Source organism: Microplitis demolitor, chromosome 1, assembly GCF_026212275.2.
Source record: "Microplitis demolitor isolate Queensland-Clemson2020A chromosome 1, iyMicDemo2.1a, whole genome shotgun sequence".
Lineage (NCBI taxonomy): Eukaryota > Metazoa > Arthropoda > Insecta > Hymenoptera > Braconidae > Microplitis > Microplitis demolitor.
In genome coordinates, this window is record NC_068545.1 from 6,849,463 (window position 1) to 6,865,776 (window position 16,314).

The 16,314-nt window shown below is 26.2% G+C and overlaps 4 protein-coding genes across 10 annotated transcripts; 2 read left to right on the top strand and 2 right to left on the bottom strand.

Annotated features, from left to right (window-relative positions):
* Window positions 1-973: 973 nt before the first annotated feature.
* LOC103568529 (vesicle transport through interaction with t-SNAREs homolog 1B) lies at window positions 974-3,117 on the top strand. Of its 6 annotated transcripts, XM_053742312.1 has the most exons (5): window positions 974-1,081; window positions 1,279-1,345; window positions 1,430-2,166; window positions 2,269-2,511; window positions 2,592-3,117. In XM_053742312.1, the coding sequence occupies exon 5, from the start codon at window positions 2,691-2,693 to the stop codon at window positions 3,036-3,038; it is 348 nt and encodes a 115-aa protein (XP_053598287.1). In that variant the 5' UTR covers window positions 974-1,081; window positions 1,279-1,345; window positions 1,430-2,166; window positions 2,269-2,511; window positions 2,592-2,690; the 3' UTR covers window positions 3,039-3,117. The 6 variants fall into 6 exon arrangements, with proteins under 6 accessions (XP_053598287.1, XP_053598275.1, XP_053598280.1 ...); XM_053742300.1 differs by having other exon boundaries at window positions 1,430-2,511; XM_053742305.1 differs by having other exon boundaries at window positions 1,757-2,511.
* A 10-nt stretch (window positions 3,118-3,127) lies between these two features.
* Window positions 3,128-6,771, bottom strand: LOC103568528 (39S ribosomal protein L37, mitochondrial). Its single transcript, XM_008545436.3, has 6 exons — window positions 6,660-6,771; window positions 6,333-6,519; window positions 4,702-5,055; window positions 4,520-4,626; window positions 3,686-3,868; window positions 3,128-3,626 (listed from the first exon to the last, which is right to left on the bottom strand). The coding sequence occupies exons 2-6, from the start codon at window positions 6,506-6,508 to the stop codon at window positions 3,205-3,207; spliced, it is 1,242 nt and encodes a 413-aa protein (XP_008543658.1). The 5' UTR covers window positions 6,509-6,519; window positions 6,660-6,771; the 3' UTR covers window positions 3,128-3,204.
* On the top strand, window positions 6,761-13,075 carry LOC103568526 (probable cysteine--tRNA ligase, mitochondrial). Of its 2 annotated transcripts, XM_008545433.3 has the most exons (9): window positions 6,761-6,838; window positions 6,921-7,147; window positions 8,491-8,792; window positions 10,051-10,249; window positions 10,330-10,592; window positions 10,669-10,805; window positions 10,892-11,014; window positions 12,615-12,884; window positions 12,956-13,075. In XM_008545433.3, the coding sequence occupies exons 2-9, from the start codon at window positions 6,921-6,923 to the stop codon at window positions 12,995-12,997; spliced, it is 1,563 nt and encodes a 520-aa protein (XP_008543655.1). In that variant the 5' UTR covers window positions 6,761-6,838; the 3' UTR covers window positions 12,998-13,075. The 2 variants fall into 2 exon arrangements, with proteins under 2 accessions (XP_008543655.1, XP_008543654.1); XM_008545432.3 differs by lacking the exon at window positions 6,761-6,838 and having other exon boundaries at window positions 6,911-7,147.
* On the bottom strand, window positions 13,011-16,289 carry LOC103568527 (ribosome production factor 2 homolog). Its single transcript, XM_008545435.3, has 4 exons — window positions 16,135-16,289; window positions 15,908-16,040; window positions 13,499-13,938; window positions 13,011-13,417 (listed from the first exon to the last, which is right to left on the bottom strand). Exons 1-4 carry the CDS (start codon window positions 16,155-16,157, stop codon window positions 13,084-13,086), a joined length of 930 nt encoding a protein of 309 aa, XP_008543657.1. The 5' UTR covers window positions 16,158-16,289; the 3' UTR covers window positions 13,011-13,083.
* Window positions 16,290-16,314: the final 25 nt, after the last annotated feature.

Below are 16,314 nucleotides of genomic sequence, written 5' to 3' on the forward strand. Positions count from 1 at the left end.
TGCCCAGAAAAAAAATGATTTCTTCGCGCAGAAAATTTTTCACTTACTCTAAGAAATGTTTTTTATTATGAATTGAAAACAAAAATTGTCTTGAGCGAACAAATTTTTTCTAGTCCTAAAAAAATTTTTCTTTTCAATTCATAACGCATAATTTTTCTTGCGCCAAGAAATCCTTTTTTCCTGTAAAGAAATATTTGCGTACCTTAGGTAATTTATGCTTCTAAAAATTTATCACTAAAGTGAAGCAATAGTTTTCTTAAAATAAGAGCTATCAATTTCATTTTAGAAAAAAATGACTTATCTTGAGTATTTACGGAAACAAGAAAAACAATTATTTGAATTTCATTTGTATTCTCTCAGTGTAGTTTCGTTAAGCTAACGGCGTATAAAAACACAAGTTTTTTTGGAATTAGTAACACAAAATATAAAATGTATTTTCATTACACAGCATACCCAATGGAGGCCCCTAACAAGTTTGTTGGAGACAAAATTAGAAATTCTTAATAGAAAAAAACAACTTTTTTTGGAATTACTCATCTTAAAAGCAATGCGTATTCTTCGGTGGAAAAAGAAGCTTCTTGATCTTATGATGTTTGGATAATTAGATTTATTGACTGTCACACTAACGCATTATTAAATGTAAAATATTTTTTTTTTTATAATTTTTAAAATATATATAGATATATATCATCTTGCTGAATTTAATCATAATCAAAATTATAATTATCATTTTAGTTATAGAATTTATTCTTTACTTAAATTGAATTGTTCTCATTGTTAATAAAAAAAGTATATATAAAATTTGATTAGTGTTATTAATTGCTTAATTAATTAAAGTTTTACATATTTAAGATTAAAAAATAAATAATAATACACTCGACTAAATATAAATTTTGAATTTAACTACAAATTTAGTTCCTAGAGTGCAGCACCTGCTGAATACTTTTGTTCTCACACTACACATTTATTTATTTTGTGTAAAAATGTCGAATTACAGCTGATTAATTATTAATTTACTTCATGTAAAAATATTAATTTTTTTTCATGACAGTTTATATGTTTTCATTATTATATTTATAAGGTAACGTTTCTTTTTGACTTGCTTAAAAAAAATATTATATTTGTAATATTTTTTTGAGTAATTATTAAATTAATTATTCATTTTTTTAATTGTTTAATTACTTTAATATTAAAATTACTATTAATAAAATAAGTACATTAAATATATTTTTTCAATGAGTTTGTTAAATAATTAAAAATAAATTTTAAAAATTTCAGGTATTTGTCCAACGTCAACACGAATATTTAAATCAAATTAAATTAATTATAAGAAAAGTTTTCATAGGTATGATTTTAGTTATCAAATAATTTTAAATAAATTTATTTATCTGTAAGTTTATTATTATTATTTGTTTGTTTAAATGCTCAGAGAGTTATTCCCGGTAGTCCATCTCTTATGGAGAAAAATGATTTAATTCATGCCAAGTGTATATCTATATATTAGTCCATTCAAATGGTTTTAAATCATTTCAAATTGTTTTGAATTATTTCAAATCATTTTTTTCAATCAGGGATAATACGGAAAGTAGCAGACGTCAAGAAAATTTATTTCTTTTAAATAAATTATTAAAAATTTTTTTAAAAAAACTTTAAAAAATGTAAAAAAATCTTCTTGTACATATTCTAAAAATTGTATTTTATCTCAAGTAACTTGTTTATAAAAATTAAAAAATTGTCTGATGTCTGCTACTTTCAGTATCATCGGTAGTCTGTCTCTACCAATGGCGATCACTAAGCGCCTTCTGGTACTGTTACAATGATCTATCAACAAAATGGTTAGCAAACGCAGCAGGCCAAATTTCTTTGCCTAAGTAGACGGAGAGATCCGAGGATAACAGCCTTCTGCATCCGCGTTGGCAGAAATTCACGATAAACAAGTTGGTATTCTAGCTAATGCAGATACAAAATACTGTTTCATCCCTCCAAGGACGCCAACAATGAAAACGACAAGTCTGACACGGTAGCCTGGGCAAAGTTTGCCAATTTCAAACAAGAGATTCTGATATATCTGTTGCTTGTACTCTTTTTTAACTGATGTTTTACTCAGCACTTGCTGCGAATTCAATGACATGTCAAACGTGGTTTTATCAAGGAGCACAATATCCGGTCTGTTGTGGTGAATTTTTCGAGTTGTTGCAAATGCCAATTTCCAATAAATACGACTTATTGATATTATTATTATTACTAATAAAAATATAAATATTAAAGACTCGCCAGGATATTTTTCATCAATCATTTGCATTATTTGAACATAAGGACTTGGATTTAATTGCTTACGTTTAGATTGAATATCCTCAATACCAATTAGTCGGTATAATAATAAGTTTGCCAATTTCAAACAGGAGATCCTGATATATCTGTTGTTTGTGCTCTTTTTCGACCGTAATGTTATACTCTATATCTCGTGCTGAAAACTTAAGAACAGTGATTTTAGTAATCAAACAATTTTAAGTAAAATTAATTTATTTTTAAGATTATTATTATTATTAAACTTAACTTATTAAAAATGTCTATATTGTTTTATGTTGCAGGGGAAAAAAGAATTAATATGAATCATGATGAATAGAAATTGAATTAATTAATCCATAAATAAATTATACATTTAAAATATTAATATTGTTATATAAAAAATGAATTACGGAATTGACTGGGAAACTGAGCAACGTCAAACGTTGCTTGGTACTCGAGCTACTCTCGAAAGATCTGCTCAGTCAGTAGCACGTTCTCAAACAGTTGCCGCTGAAACAGAACAAATTGGTCAAGAAGTTGTTGCTGAATTAGGTATACAAAGAGAAACGCTATTACGTACAAAAAGAAGATTATCTGAAACAGATCAAGAATTAGCAACCTCTAGAAAAATAATGCGATTAATTGGCCGAAGAGTTTTGACAAATAAAATTGTATTAATATTAATAATTATTTTAGAGATTGCAATACTCGGTATCGTTATCTACCTTAAATTTTTTACTAAAAAATAATTTATATTTATAAAAATGCATTTTACGTTAAAGTATAAGCTTAATATATAAATTAAGTAATTAATATTTAAATAATATTCAGAGATTAATTAAATAAACAATATTTTTTTGAATTATTTATTGTATTGTTAAATTTTATTATTTACAAAAAAATATTTATTTTATTTTATTGATTATTATAAAAAGCTGATATCCTTTTGAAAACTTCCGGATTGTAACCTTCTACTATAGGTTTTCCTTCTTCATATTCTGCTTTTTTAAAAAGATCTATTTCTGGCATTGACCACCATAGATTTTTTACACCTTCAGTACCACTGATATTTAAAGTATTTAATTGAAATACTGAAAAATGAAATGATTGTCCGTTCGATTGTACACATTGAACTGTAATAGGTTCGGGTAAATCTTTGATATTTGTTCCGAATTTTTGATAAGCACAAGAAGCTGCTGCAGTAAATGATTTTATCAAAGATCTGGCTAATAATTGATTTTTAGTTACTGGTAGTTCTGTTATATTTTGAACTTTTACTTGATCGTGATAAATAAATATCGTATGAGGATTTACCCATGGCGACGATGTAGGTACAGCTAAGAAAAAAAATATTAAAAAAATTTTTTATTTAATTCAATTAAAATTAAATACTTACGATATAAATGCTCTTGCTCATAAATGTGTTCCTCAGGGAAATAAATAATAGGATTAAGAGGATAAATATTTGGCAAAGTTAAATCTTTAACATTTTCAAAACTTCCTACTGGTGTTAAACTTTTGTTTGCTGTTATCATCATGTCAACTGTCATATTAAACATCACTAAATCGTTGTCTTTTTCTACGATAAATAAATAGTATAATATTATATTGTATGACAAGGGATAAAATAAAACGATTTCAGACCAGGTTGGTTGGCTAACATCACCCGCAGTCGGAAATCGTGTTTCATCCTGAGTTTCACATATTATTTTTCATGATTACTTGCATTAGGACTTGAAGTTTCAGTAGCAGTCAGTCAGAAACAAGTCAATTTAAGACCAATACAGTCATCAACTATTAACGTAAGCGAAAATTGTCATTAACAATTTATAATTAAGAAGAAACTATAAATACTATTTATTATTCACACTAAATTTGATGAAACTTAATTACAAAGTCAGAGCTATCATTTACGTAAATAAAATCAATGGTCTAAAATTACTATTAAACGAATGACAAGTATCAGAATTTAAATTGCGAGCCTTTAGGCAGCGGGCAGAAACATTATTTGTTCTTTTCCCAAGGGACGAAACAAGCTTGTTTCTACCCGCTGATTGAAGGCATTCAGAATTTACGCGTTTGCTAATATCAATTCGCGGTATCGGCTTGAAATTATCTTGTTTCGACTGACTGTAGAGACACTAAAACTTTGAGTTTCGATGCTGATATCATGAAAATATATTTTAATAAATACAAAAATAACGATTATTATTATTATTTTAATAGTTACCAAGTGGTATTTGAGTTATTCCATTGTGTACTAATTGTCGATCAGAAACAACTGAAGGCCCACATAATAACTCACATAGATGAAGCATTTTTTGTAATAGATTACGTCTAAATTAAAAATTATACATTATTGTTATGAAAACAAAATTATAAGTTGAATTAACATTAAAGAAAAATATTTACGATTTTCTAACATCAGTAAGCCCATAGTCTCTTGGTGAACCGAAAGCTGGCCTCGCAGGATCTATTCTTTTGGGTAACTTTTCTTGATGAGCATCGAAAATATTTGAGGCATAAACAAATCTTTCAACAATTTTATTAACTTCGTCAGAAGTATCTTTTATTGATTCCTCAATTTTATCAGGGAGTCCATCTTTAACAAGCAGTGTTTTTGTTAATACTTGTGCTTGCTCTGTACCCATTACTAATAGATCATTAGTGTTGAGCTTAAAGCATGGTCTTTCTTTCCAACTAGGATGAGTCTCATCTATTGGAATGGGTCGTGGGTAAACAACACGATCGAAAAATTGAGTAACACTAAAACAAATGATTATTATCATTATTATTATTAATCATTAATATTAAGGGCATTCTCAGGCAGTGCCCCTCCCCCATTTTTTCAAGATATTCGAGGACTTTCAACTGTCATAACCATATTTAAATTTTATTTATCAATTAAGATCATTTTTAGACAGTGCCCCTCACTTTTTTAAAAATTTGCAATGACTTTCAGCTGTCAGAAGTGCATGAAAATTTTAATAATAAAAAAAAAAAAAAAAAAAAAAAAAAAATCTAAAACCTTAATTGAAAAAAAAAGATAACGTAGTTGCGATTTCGCCGAGACATAAAGTTGAAAAAATTACAGTTGTTGTCAATTAGGAGCAACACAAAATTTTTTGAATTATAGGCTACAAGATTTGAAAATTTGAATTATAAGCTTGACATGATTTTACTGAAATTCATTTTCCAAATTTCGTCTAACTTCTGATTGATATCAACTGTAAATAATTTTTTCAAAAGTCTATATCTCAGCGAAATTGCAATTACGTTGTCGTTTTTTCAAATAATTCTTCAATTTTTTTTTTTTTTTTTTTTTTATTAATTAATAAAATTTTGATAGGCTTATGACAGCTGAAAACCATTGAAAATTATTAAAAAGAGGAGGCTATCTGAGAATGGTCTTAAAAAAAAAATTAGAGCACTCATTGAAAAAAGGACGACGTACACTCTGGCTATAATCAATGTTTCTGTCTATACTCTTACTTACAGGAAAAAATGAAATTGACGTGAGAGTGAGTACAGGGTGCGATGTAACTTGTAACCAGAGTCTACTGTAGTTACAATTTTCCCCAGATATAGATTTTAAAAAAAATTACAGTTGCTATCAATAATGAGTTTAATAAAATTTGGTAAATAAATGTTAGTTTACAAAATTTTTAAATTCAATTTATAAAATTAACATGAAATTACTTAAATTTATTTTCCAAATTTCATTTAACTTCTAATTGATATCAACTGTGAGTACAGTAGGACCTCGTTATAAGACTATTAGTTTCTCTCTCAAATTATTGCGATACCTGATTTGTAAAAAAGACAGTAATATAGTCTTATAACGAGATCCGACTGAAATTTTTTTAAAAATCTGAATCTCGGCCAAATTGTCTTTTTTTTTCAATCAATGCCTTAATTTTTTTAAATTCACAAATGAAATATGAATACCGTCATGGCAATTAAAATTAAAAATTAAGAAAAAAGGGGAGGGGGTGTTATCTGGGAATGACCTTAAATAATTATTTATATAAATAAATAAATACTCTATTTTAGTTTTTGGTGGATTTAAAATCTCTTCAGGATCAAAAACTGGTATCCCCATTTTAGTAAGTGTTGATTCAGATCCACTTTCAGCTAATATTTGTTTTGTATGAAAAAACCAATTACGTTTAACCATTCTTCCTAAATGAATTTTATATAATACCTGTGTGAATTTCATTGTTGATTGATCTAAAAAAAAATAATTATTATATTCAAAATTTACGATTTGTATTAGAGGTTATACGCAACAAAATCATTTCAACAGTTTTTACTTAATATAATTTTACAACAATTAAAAAAGTTTATTAATTCTGTTTATATGTACTTACTATTAGTAACAGTCGTATGTAATAAGTTATAAATAGAGTTATAAAATAACTTTAATAATTAATTGTTTTTATCCGGTAAAAAATCCACTAGAGCGCCATTCCGCCATTTGTTAAATTTTTCAAGCACGTTTTCATGTCCAAGATTAAAAAATGTCAACAAAACCTTATTGATGTGACAGGTTATTTAAAAATCATATTTTTTATATTATTATTAGATATTAAATAGAAATAATAATTATTTTTTAAATAATTAATAAAAAGATGAGACTTTATTCAAAATATTTAAATGTAAAAAATTACTTGTCATTGAAACAAATATATCGAAATTCGTTTACATGGAAAAAACCAAATGGTTTTCCAACAGAAATTGTTGTTTATAATCCGATAAACAAAGAAAAAGTACCTTTGATATTAAAAAATGATAAAATAGCTACTTGGTACATGTGTGGACCAACAGTTTATGATTCTGCACACATTGGTCATGCTTGGTAAGATATCATTATTATTTTAATAAAAATTTAAGATTTTTTTTATGAGTGTGAGTGCAGTAGACATCAGACAAATTTAAAATTATAAATAAATAGAGTAAATAATTTAAAAAATAATATCTATAAAAAATGCACTTATTATTTTAAAAATTTTTTCTATCTGCGCATTTTTGGAAATTTAATTTTATCAAATATTTGAATCGTTTGTTTGAGAAACCCCATAAGTCAAGAAAACAAAATTTTTCAGGAAACACAAAAAACATTTTTCTGGAAAAACTTGCCATTAAAATAATAAATAAATAATTGAAGAGAATAATGTTAGTGTCTCTGAAAAATATTCAAACAAGAAAAATTCAATTTTTTAATTGAAACTACTTAAAAAAATTATTTAAAATTGATTGACTTATGGGGTTTCTCAACCAAATGGAAGAAAAAGTTATGAAATCATTGTTTTTTTAATTTTTTCCATTGAAATAATTTATTAGACTCATAAAATGAAGTATATAATGTGCATTTAAACTCTGAAACGCAGAAATTACAAAAAATAATAATTAATTTAAGTATTTTAATTAGTCATATTATTTTTTTTTTCCAAAAAAAAGCGCAAATTTTAAATAAAAAAGAAAAAATTATTTCTACAAAACTAACTGTATATGTTTATTTGAAAAATCCCATAAGTCATTGACTTATGGGGTTTTTCAAAAAAATGAAATTTCTGTCACCCCGTTAACTGTTTTTTAAACACTGATTTGATGGATATTTTTATTAATTTCTATGGAGAGACATCCAAAGAACCCAAAAATGCAAAAAATCCAATCTCGAAAAAACATGACTTATGGGGTTTCTCAAATAAACGATTAATTTACTCTATTTATTAAGATTTTTAAATTTGTTGATGTCTACTAAATTCACACTCATTTTTTTTTCATCAAATCTATTACAAAAAGAAAAATACTAAAAATATGAATGATTCTGAAATTGACAGACAATCAACAATTTTCGGATTTTTTTTTATCAACAAATAAATTACAAAAAAAAAGCTAAAAATATTTACATGTTGATAATTTAAAAAACTATAGATGCAATTTTTCAAATACATTTTCTTTGTAATTTATCGTTTTAAAAAAAATTTCAAAAATGATTAGGCGTTGGCTAACTTCGGTATCATAAATATGCATGTAAAAAATTAAAAAAACTTTGGGTGGAATTTTTTGAAATAAATTTTTTATTGTAATTTATTGTTTGAAAAAAATTCCAAAAATTATTCATCTACGAATAACTTCAATATCATTTTTTTCAACTTATTTTTAAATTAATTGAAATAATTTTGTCTATTATTTCAGCTCTTATATAAGATTTGATGTAATAAGAAGAATATTAGATAATTTTTTTGACATAAAAGTTATTTCAGTAATGGGTATTACTGATATTGATGATAAAATAATAAGACGATCCCAAGGATCATCACAATTTTCAGATTGGAAACATCTTGCTAAATTTTATGAGCAAGAATTTTATGAACAAATTAAATTATTGAATATTAAACCACCGTATTTATATTGTAGAGTGTCAGATTATATTCCACAGATTATTCAATTTATCAGTAATATTATATCGAAAGATTTAGCTTACATTGCTAAAGATGGTATTATAATTATTATATATTTTAATATTATTTAGGGTAGAGGTACCGTTTTTGACCACTTCAGGGCCAGTTTTGGATACTTGAAAATTAAAATAAAATAATTTGCAAAAGACGCAATAATTATTAATTTTTTAAATATTTAAAGATATTTTTATCCCACTATTAAAATGGAAATTTTATTTTACACTTTTCCAATAATTAAAATAAAGTATTAAATGTTCAAAAATGGAACAGTAGCCACAAATGGCACCTATACCCTATTTAAATAAAGTACTCTATTGCTAATCCTCTATCAGTGTCCAGTTCCCTTATATATTTATTGAGGTTTGAATTGAATTGAATTTTCATTTAAATCAAGGGCATGTTCATAAATTCACACTGGAAGAAAAAAACGCAACTTTTGCGTTTATAAATATTATCTAGTTAACTCAGAGAAACAATTCGAGTACCATAATGCGTTCATCAACTCTCTGGAGAAGATCAATGCAGTATCTGGTATTCTTTCGTTCCTCTAGTTTTAATTAAAACGCGTGACTTTTCAATTACTAACCATCTGGTTAGATATTTATCAATCTCCAGAGTGTTTTTTTGAGCACGCCCTAGAATTTACTGCATGTTTAAATATAAATAATTTTAAGAATAATAATTAATAATTTTCTTTTTGATCAAGTAAATTTATTTTAATGTAAAGTCCAAAGGGGCTGGATTTTGAAAATTTATTGATTTTTTGATATGAAATTTAATTATAATTATAGATATAAAGGAGCATTCATAAAATACGTCACGCAAAGTTAGACATTTTTAGACCCCACCCCCTCTTCGTCGCTATGTCACATTTTCTGCAATCCCCCTATCAATATTACGTCACAAATGATAGACCCCCCCCCCTCGTAATGACGGAAATATAAACATAAAAATATTTATATTCTTACAAATATGAAACCAATGACTTTCTATTATAAAAAAAAAAAAATTTTTAAATAACCGAGAAAAAAATTTGTAAAATTGTTTGATGAGCTTCGAACGTCACGTTTCCTTAGACCCGCCGACCCCCATAAGTGCGAACGTGTTTTATAGACGACCCTTTAAAATGAAAATTGATTTTAGAATTTAGTAAAAAATTTTTAAATGTTGGTTTGGTGTAAAAAAGAAAAAAAAAAAAAACATTTTTTGGAGGACTAGTTTTTAAAAGAGAACTGGACACTTGATAGTTTACTTTATTATTTATTGTAACTGATAATTAATTATTTTATTTAAGGATCAGTCTATTTTGATTTACAAAAATATAAAGCTCATGGTAAATTTGGTCGTCAATTTGAACATGAATCACACCCGATAAAAAAATCAAATCTTGACTTTGCTTTATGGAAATCAGTAAAACCGGATGAACCCTTTTGGGAAAGTCCTTGGGGACCTGGTAGGCCAGGTTGGCATATTGAATGTAGTACAATGGGCAGGTTTAATTAACTATTTATATAATGAATAAATAATTAATTAAAATTTTATTGTTATCTATATAACTATTTTTTTTTTTTAGTATTACTTTGGGAAGTAATATAGACATTCATAGTGGTGGTCACGATTTAATATTTCCTCATCATGAAAATGAAGAAACACAATCTTGCTGCCATCATGAGACAGATCAATGGGTTAATTATTGGTTACATAGTGGGCTCTTACATTTGGAAGATGTGAAAATGTCGAAAAGTTTACAAAACACAATAAGTATTAAAGAATTACTTGGTAAATATACAGCCAATCAATTTAGATTTTTATGTTTGATAACTCATTATCGATCAGGTAATTACTATAAATATATAGCTTATTATTTCCTCTATTTATTACAATACAATCTTCAATCTTTAAAAATTACCAGAGGTAGATTTCTCTCATACTACCATGCAGAAAGCAATCTCTTTGTTAAAAAAATTCGAATACTTTTTTAATGATTGTCAGAATTATACGGCTGGAAAAATAACTTCTAAAAATATTGATGAATCGATTGTATATAACGTAAGTGAATAATATATTATTAACTATTAATTTTTTTTTTTTTATATTGATTATGTTAAACTTTTTTTTAAAATTTTTTATTTTAGAAATTAAATTCAGCGAAAGAAAATGTTCGTAAAGCTTTAGCTAATGACTTTGCTACACCAGTAGCTATATCTGAATTATCAGATTTAGTTGACATTGTAAATAAAATGTTACATCCTGTTCAGGTGAGTTAGTAATTAAAAAAACAAAAAAAGTAAATTTATCAGTGGATTCATTTATTTTGTAAATATTTTTCAACTACTGCCCAAGTAGCACAGAGACAACTTTAAGATGTCTTTTAAAAGGACAAAATTTTTTTTTTGTTTCAAAACCAAGTTTTTTTATGCATATAAAACATGTAGCCGTAGCGGATCCGAATTACGGTATTTACCCTAAATTACCGTATTTTACCGCGAAATTTCATATTGTTACGGTAAATTTGCCCCACCTTACGGGAAAATACAGCAATTGATCGTAATTTGAGGCATTTTTATGTGAACACTGTACAATACTTCACTTTACGGTAAAATACCGCAGGGTTGCCGCGAATTTACGATAAATTAGTGTACCTTTACCGTGATTCTCTTTAGTACCGTAAATTACGGCAATCACTGTAATTTATAGTAAATACCGTAATTGATCGTAATTCGTATTCGCTAGGGAGATGCTGGTCCTAGGAGTCATAGGAAATTTATATTCTTTTCTTTCATCCCAAAAAAGTAATTTCAATTAAAAAATCGTTTCAGTTAATAAATCAATTTATTTGTGAATTTTCTTTTAAATATTTCTTAATGACAAATAAATATATTTGGTAGAACTAAATATGACAGCTGAGTCAAATAATTTTATAATTTGGCTGATATATATATTTTATTTGAATAGATTTATTTAGCACAGATAAATATTTGGTTCCTAGAAATAAATATAATATATTTGTGGTAAAGATAATAAATTTGTGGCGAATAACAGAAAACTTGGCGTTACTTAACACATATTTGAAGCACATGGCCCAATAAAAATTAATGTCACCGTTGATGGTAAGTATATTATTTTGAAGGGTGATTTGTATTATTAATTATATCAGCGTTGCAATTACAAATTGAAAAATACAATTTTTTTTATTTTGGAGTAACTATAAAATAATGAAATATATTTATATATATATATTCAATTAACTTAAAATATGTTAAAAAGTTTATTATTTACATCAACTAACATTTATTTATTTACCACAAATAATCCACTTATTTTACGCAATTAAATTGATCAAATATATGACATCTTTTCCACAATTAAATATTTATTTGACCATATCCAAATATACGATATCTTTGGCTCAAATAAATCTTTTTTTCAGTGGTCTTTTAAGCAGATCTTTTTTCGGTGACATAAATTTCTGATTATTTCGTTAACATTTTGATACCTTATAGATGTCAAAAAACAGCCTCAAAACTTCTATCTTAAAAATGTCACAAATCCAAGTGTGCTACTTGGGTGAAAACATATTTTGAAATATTTATAAATCGTTAAATTTTTATGATATTGAAGTTAGTCGAAGTCTTATAATTTTTTAATTTTTTTAAAAACGACAAATTATAAAAAAAAAAAATATTTCAAAAAATTGTACTTATAGTTTTTTAAATTTTCTATATATGCAAATTTTCAGTTTTTTTTTTGTAGTTGACTTGTTGAAAGAAAAAAAAAACGAAAATTGTTAAGTGTCTCGAAACTTCAGGATCATAAATTTTCTTGCTGATTTTTTAATTAATTAAAATTTTTATACAGGCAGTTGAAAATAATATGGCAATTAATAATTCAACGTGTGTTGCTGCAGTATCAGTATACATAACAGAGACGTTATCAAATCTAGGTATTTCTTCATCAGTTGAAAATAATGCTGGTCATCATAAACTTGGCGATGTTATTGATACATTAGTTAAGTTTCGAAGTGTTGTACGAAATAAATCTCTCAACCAAAGTGTCAAAGATAAAGAACTTCTAGAGGCATGTGATGATGTCCGAAAATCTTTAGCTCTTCATGGTATCAAGATAAAGGTAACTAGAACTTTTTATTTTTATTTTTTTCTTTAAATACCGAATAATATATTTTACTTAAAATGTTATAGGATTTGAAACAAACTTCTACTTGGACTACAATTGAAGAATAAATGTAACAAAATATAAATACAAAACATTTTTTATTTAAATAAAATAATAATATACATTATTAATAAATTTGTAATAATAATATTTATCAATTTTCATTATTGTCATCATCGAGTTTTGCTTTCTTACTTTTATCTTCCGGTACTTCGGCACTTTTTCGTTTCTGCATACCTTTCATTTTTTTAGTTTGAATTTTGTTGATATTTTGTTTTCCCAAATGAATTCTTCCAAATGTCGTGCCAAGATTGTCCACATTAATATTTTTCTTAGCTTTTATTTTAAACTCTTTAGGTTTCTTGCAAGATTGTTTAAACAAATCATCAGAAGCTAGTTTTGTTCTTCTAACAACTAAATCCATACTAGGCCCGATTTCCACCAATTCAACTCTGGGAATTCTCGTACCGGATTTCTTCAAAGAAATCCTACAATTAAAAAAAAATAATAAATAATCAAATGCATAAACTACTCATTAATTTGATTTTAAAAATAATAATAAAACTTACTTGTAACTTCGTAAATAAATTTTTCCATCTGTAGCCGTAAAACTGAGTACATGCTCTAATCCTTGAAGTCTAATATTATCAACAACTTCACGTTGAAACATATCAATAAAAAGATTTTGAATTCTCTTATACGAATCATTATTTTCAAACATGTCTCCATTAAATACAAGCATCGGTTTGAGTCCAGCAGATATTTTATCAACTTTAAATTCATTCAAACCTTTATAATTTTCAACTCCAAACTCTACCATGTCCAATAATGTGTGTTCAAATGTTCTCCCCATTATAAGATTGTGGGGACGTTTTTTATTATGAGAAACAAACATAAATAAAGGCGTATTATATTTTTTGCAAAATTTTTCAATAGGCACTGTATCTTCAAATGGAAGCATTTCGTGTTTTTTTTCCATCAATATACAACTTGGTGCTTTTAATTTATGCTAAAAAAAATAAATCATTTTTTATTATTAAGGTAAAAGCCCCTAAATCCCATCAGTATTATTAGTCGCTCTCTTTAACTGATTAATGCGTTTTTATAATTTTTATAGAAAAAATTACCAAAAATAAATAAATTTTTGTGAATCTATCTGTATTAGGATATGACGTATCATATTTTTATCATATCATAGTATTTTCTAATTTATTATAAATTTAAATTAAGTGGCTGTTTTGAAAATCGCGCTCAGCCTGTCATTTTTCAGGTGATATTACTTTGTCTGGTAATATTAACGCATGTCACTTCCTAACAGAACCCCAGGTAATTCAATTTGAGTATATTATCAAGTAATATATGCATTCAAAATGATAGATACATTCATTAATAACGTAAAATATTTCAATTTGCGGGTTTTTTGTCATGGGTGTTTTAGTTTGGGGGTGTTTTGGTTTACGATTATTTTGTCGCGGTTATTTTGGCATTCAACTGTCGTGTTACCCATTTTTCACTAGGGATGTGTGAATCGGGTTTTTTGCGAAAGGAAATTCAATAATTTGAATTTCTAAATTAGTCGAAAATTTTCGAAATATTCGTAACTTTTTGAACAATTCGAATCTTCTCGTGTTATCCGAATCTTTTCGGTTTATTCGTATCTTTTCAAATTATTTGTCAATTTGATAATTATTTAAAAGTTTTTGAATTATTGGTAACTTTTTAAATTACTAGATTCAAATCAAGAAAATTCTCGTCAGCTTTTAAATATTCAATTTTTATCTAACGGAAAGTTTAGTTTTCAAAGAAACCAAAAATTATTAAAAAAACTAGTACAATTTTAAGTCGTTCAAAAGAAAATTTTAGAATCATTCGTTAACTTTCGAATAATTTAAGAATTTATGAATAATTCGAAAAACTTCCAATTATTGAAAAAATTACGAATAATTTAAAAATTTATAAATAAGAAATTTGTGTTCTTTTTTCTATTATAAAAACGTTATTTCAATTAAATAATCGTTTAGGGGAATATTTGAAGCTTATTATTTTTCGTCACTAGTATGTCAAATCTTTTGAGCAGATATTCTTTTAATGATACATTGTAAAAAATTCGCGGAGTGAATGCGGATTAAATCCGGAGTGAATGCGAAGTGAATGAATTTTGGATTATTCACTTCCCAAGGAGTGAAATTCACTCCGAAAGGGAATTTTCACGAAGTACATAATTTTTTATTAATTTAATTCCTCCGGAGTGAATTTCGCACACTCGACACACAAACAGTTCAACAGTTTAATATTAATTAAATTCATTCAATTCATCAATTAATAAATTTATTTAAATGCTAAAACTCCGGACCGGAGTGAATTGGGAGTGAAATAAAATCCGCGTCACTCCGCTAAAAAAAACTCCCAATTCACTCCGCATGTGGAGTGATTTTTTTAAAAACTCCGGAACTCCGAGTGGCGGAGTGAATTCGGATTTAATTTCACTCCGGATTTTTTAAAGTGTATAAATTTCTGATTATTTCGTCAATATTTTGGTGCCTTATCGATAAGTCAAAAAACAGCCTCAAAACTTCTATCTTATAGATGTCAGGCATATTTAGATAGTTTAAAGATTAGTACGCGCGTCTTTTTTCAATTTCATTATTTGAATTAATTTATTTATTTACTTGAAATTTATGAATTATTTCATGTCTGCTACATTCACTAATTTTTTCATTTGATTTACCAATTTACATTGAGTGACTTAATCTCACTCCAATGAAAAGTGAGCGGGTAATGAGTCTTTTATTTTAATCTCCGGCGAAAACAAAAATTATTTATTTTTTTTTAAATGTAGAGCTATAATTTATTATCATGTAACCAATTGTTGACTTACATGTAGAAAAAAATCAACAATTTTCTTTTTGTGCCGTGTGAGCTATAATGTTTTAAATTAAATTTTATTTTCTACCAATAAATAATAATAATGTACTTACTAAATCTTTCATAGCATCAAAAACATACTTCGAAGAAGTACTTCCTCTAATACATATCGTTTCTTTAGCATCTTCAATTAATTGCGGTTCTTTTTTCAAAATCGCTTTTTTAGCTTTCACTGACTTCGGTTTTCTAAATATTTATAAATTAATATTAACAACATATTATTAATTTAAAAAATATAAATAAATAACAAAAACATTAATTAAAAATTAAAAATACTTACACTATTCTCGCTGGGATAGACATTATTATACTTTGATTATTTAATAATTGAATAAAAACTAATGTTAACGTCGCAAATAAACCAAGACACGTGCTATAACCTTAAACTACTTTTCACTTATAAGTATACTTATTACTTATCACACAAACTGTATATTTACAAGCATGCAACCTTATAAAT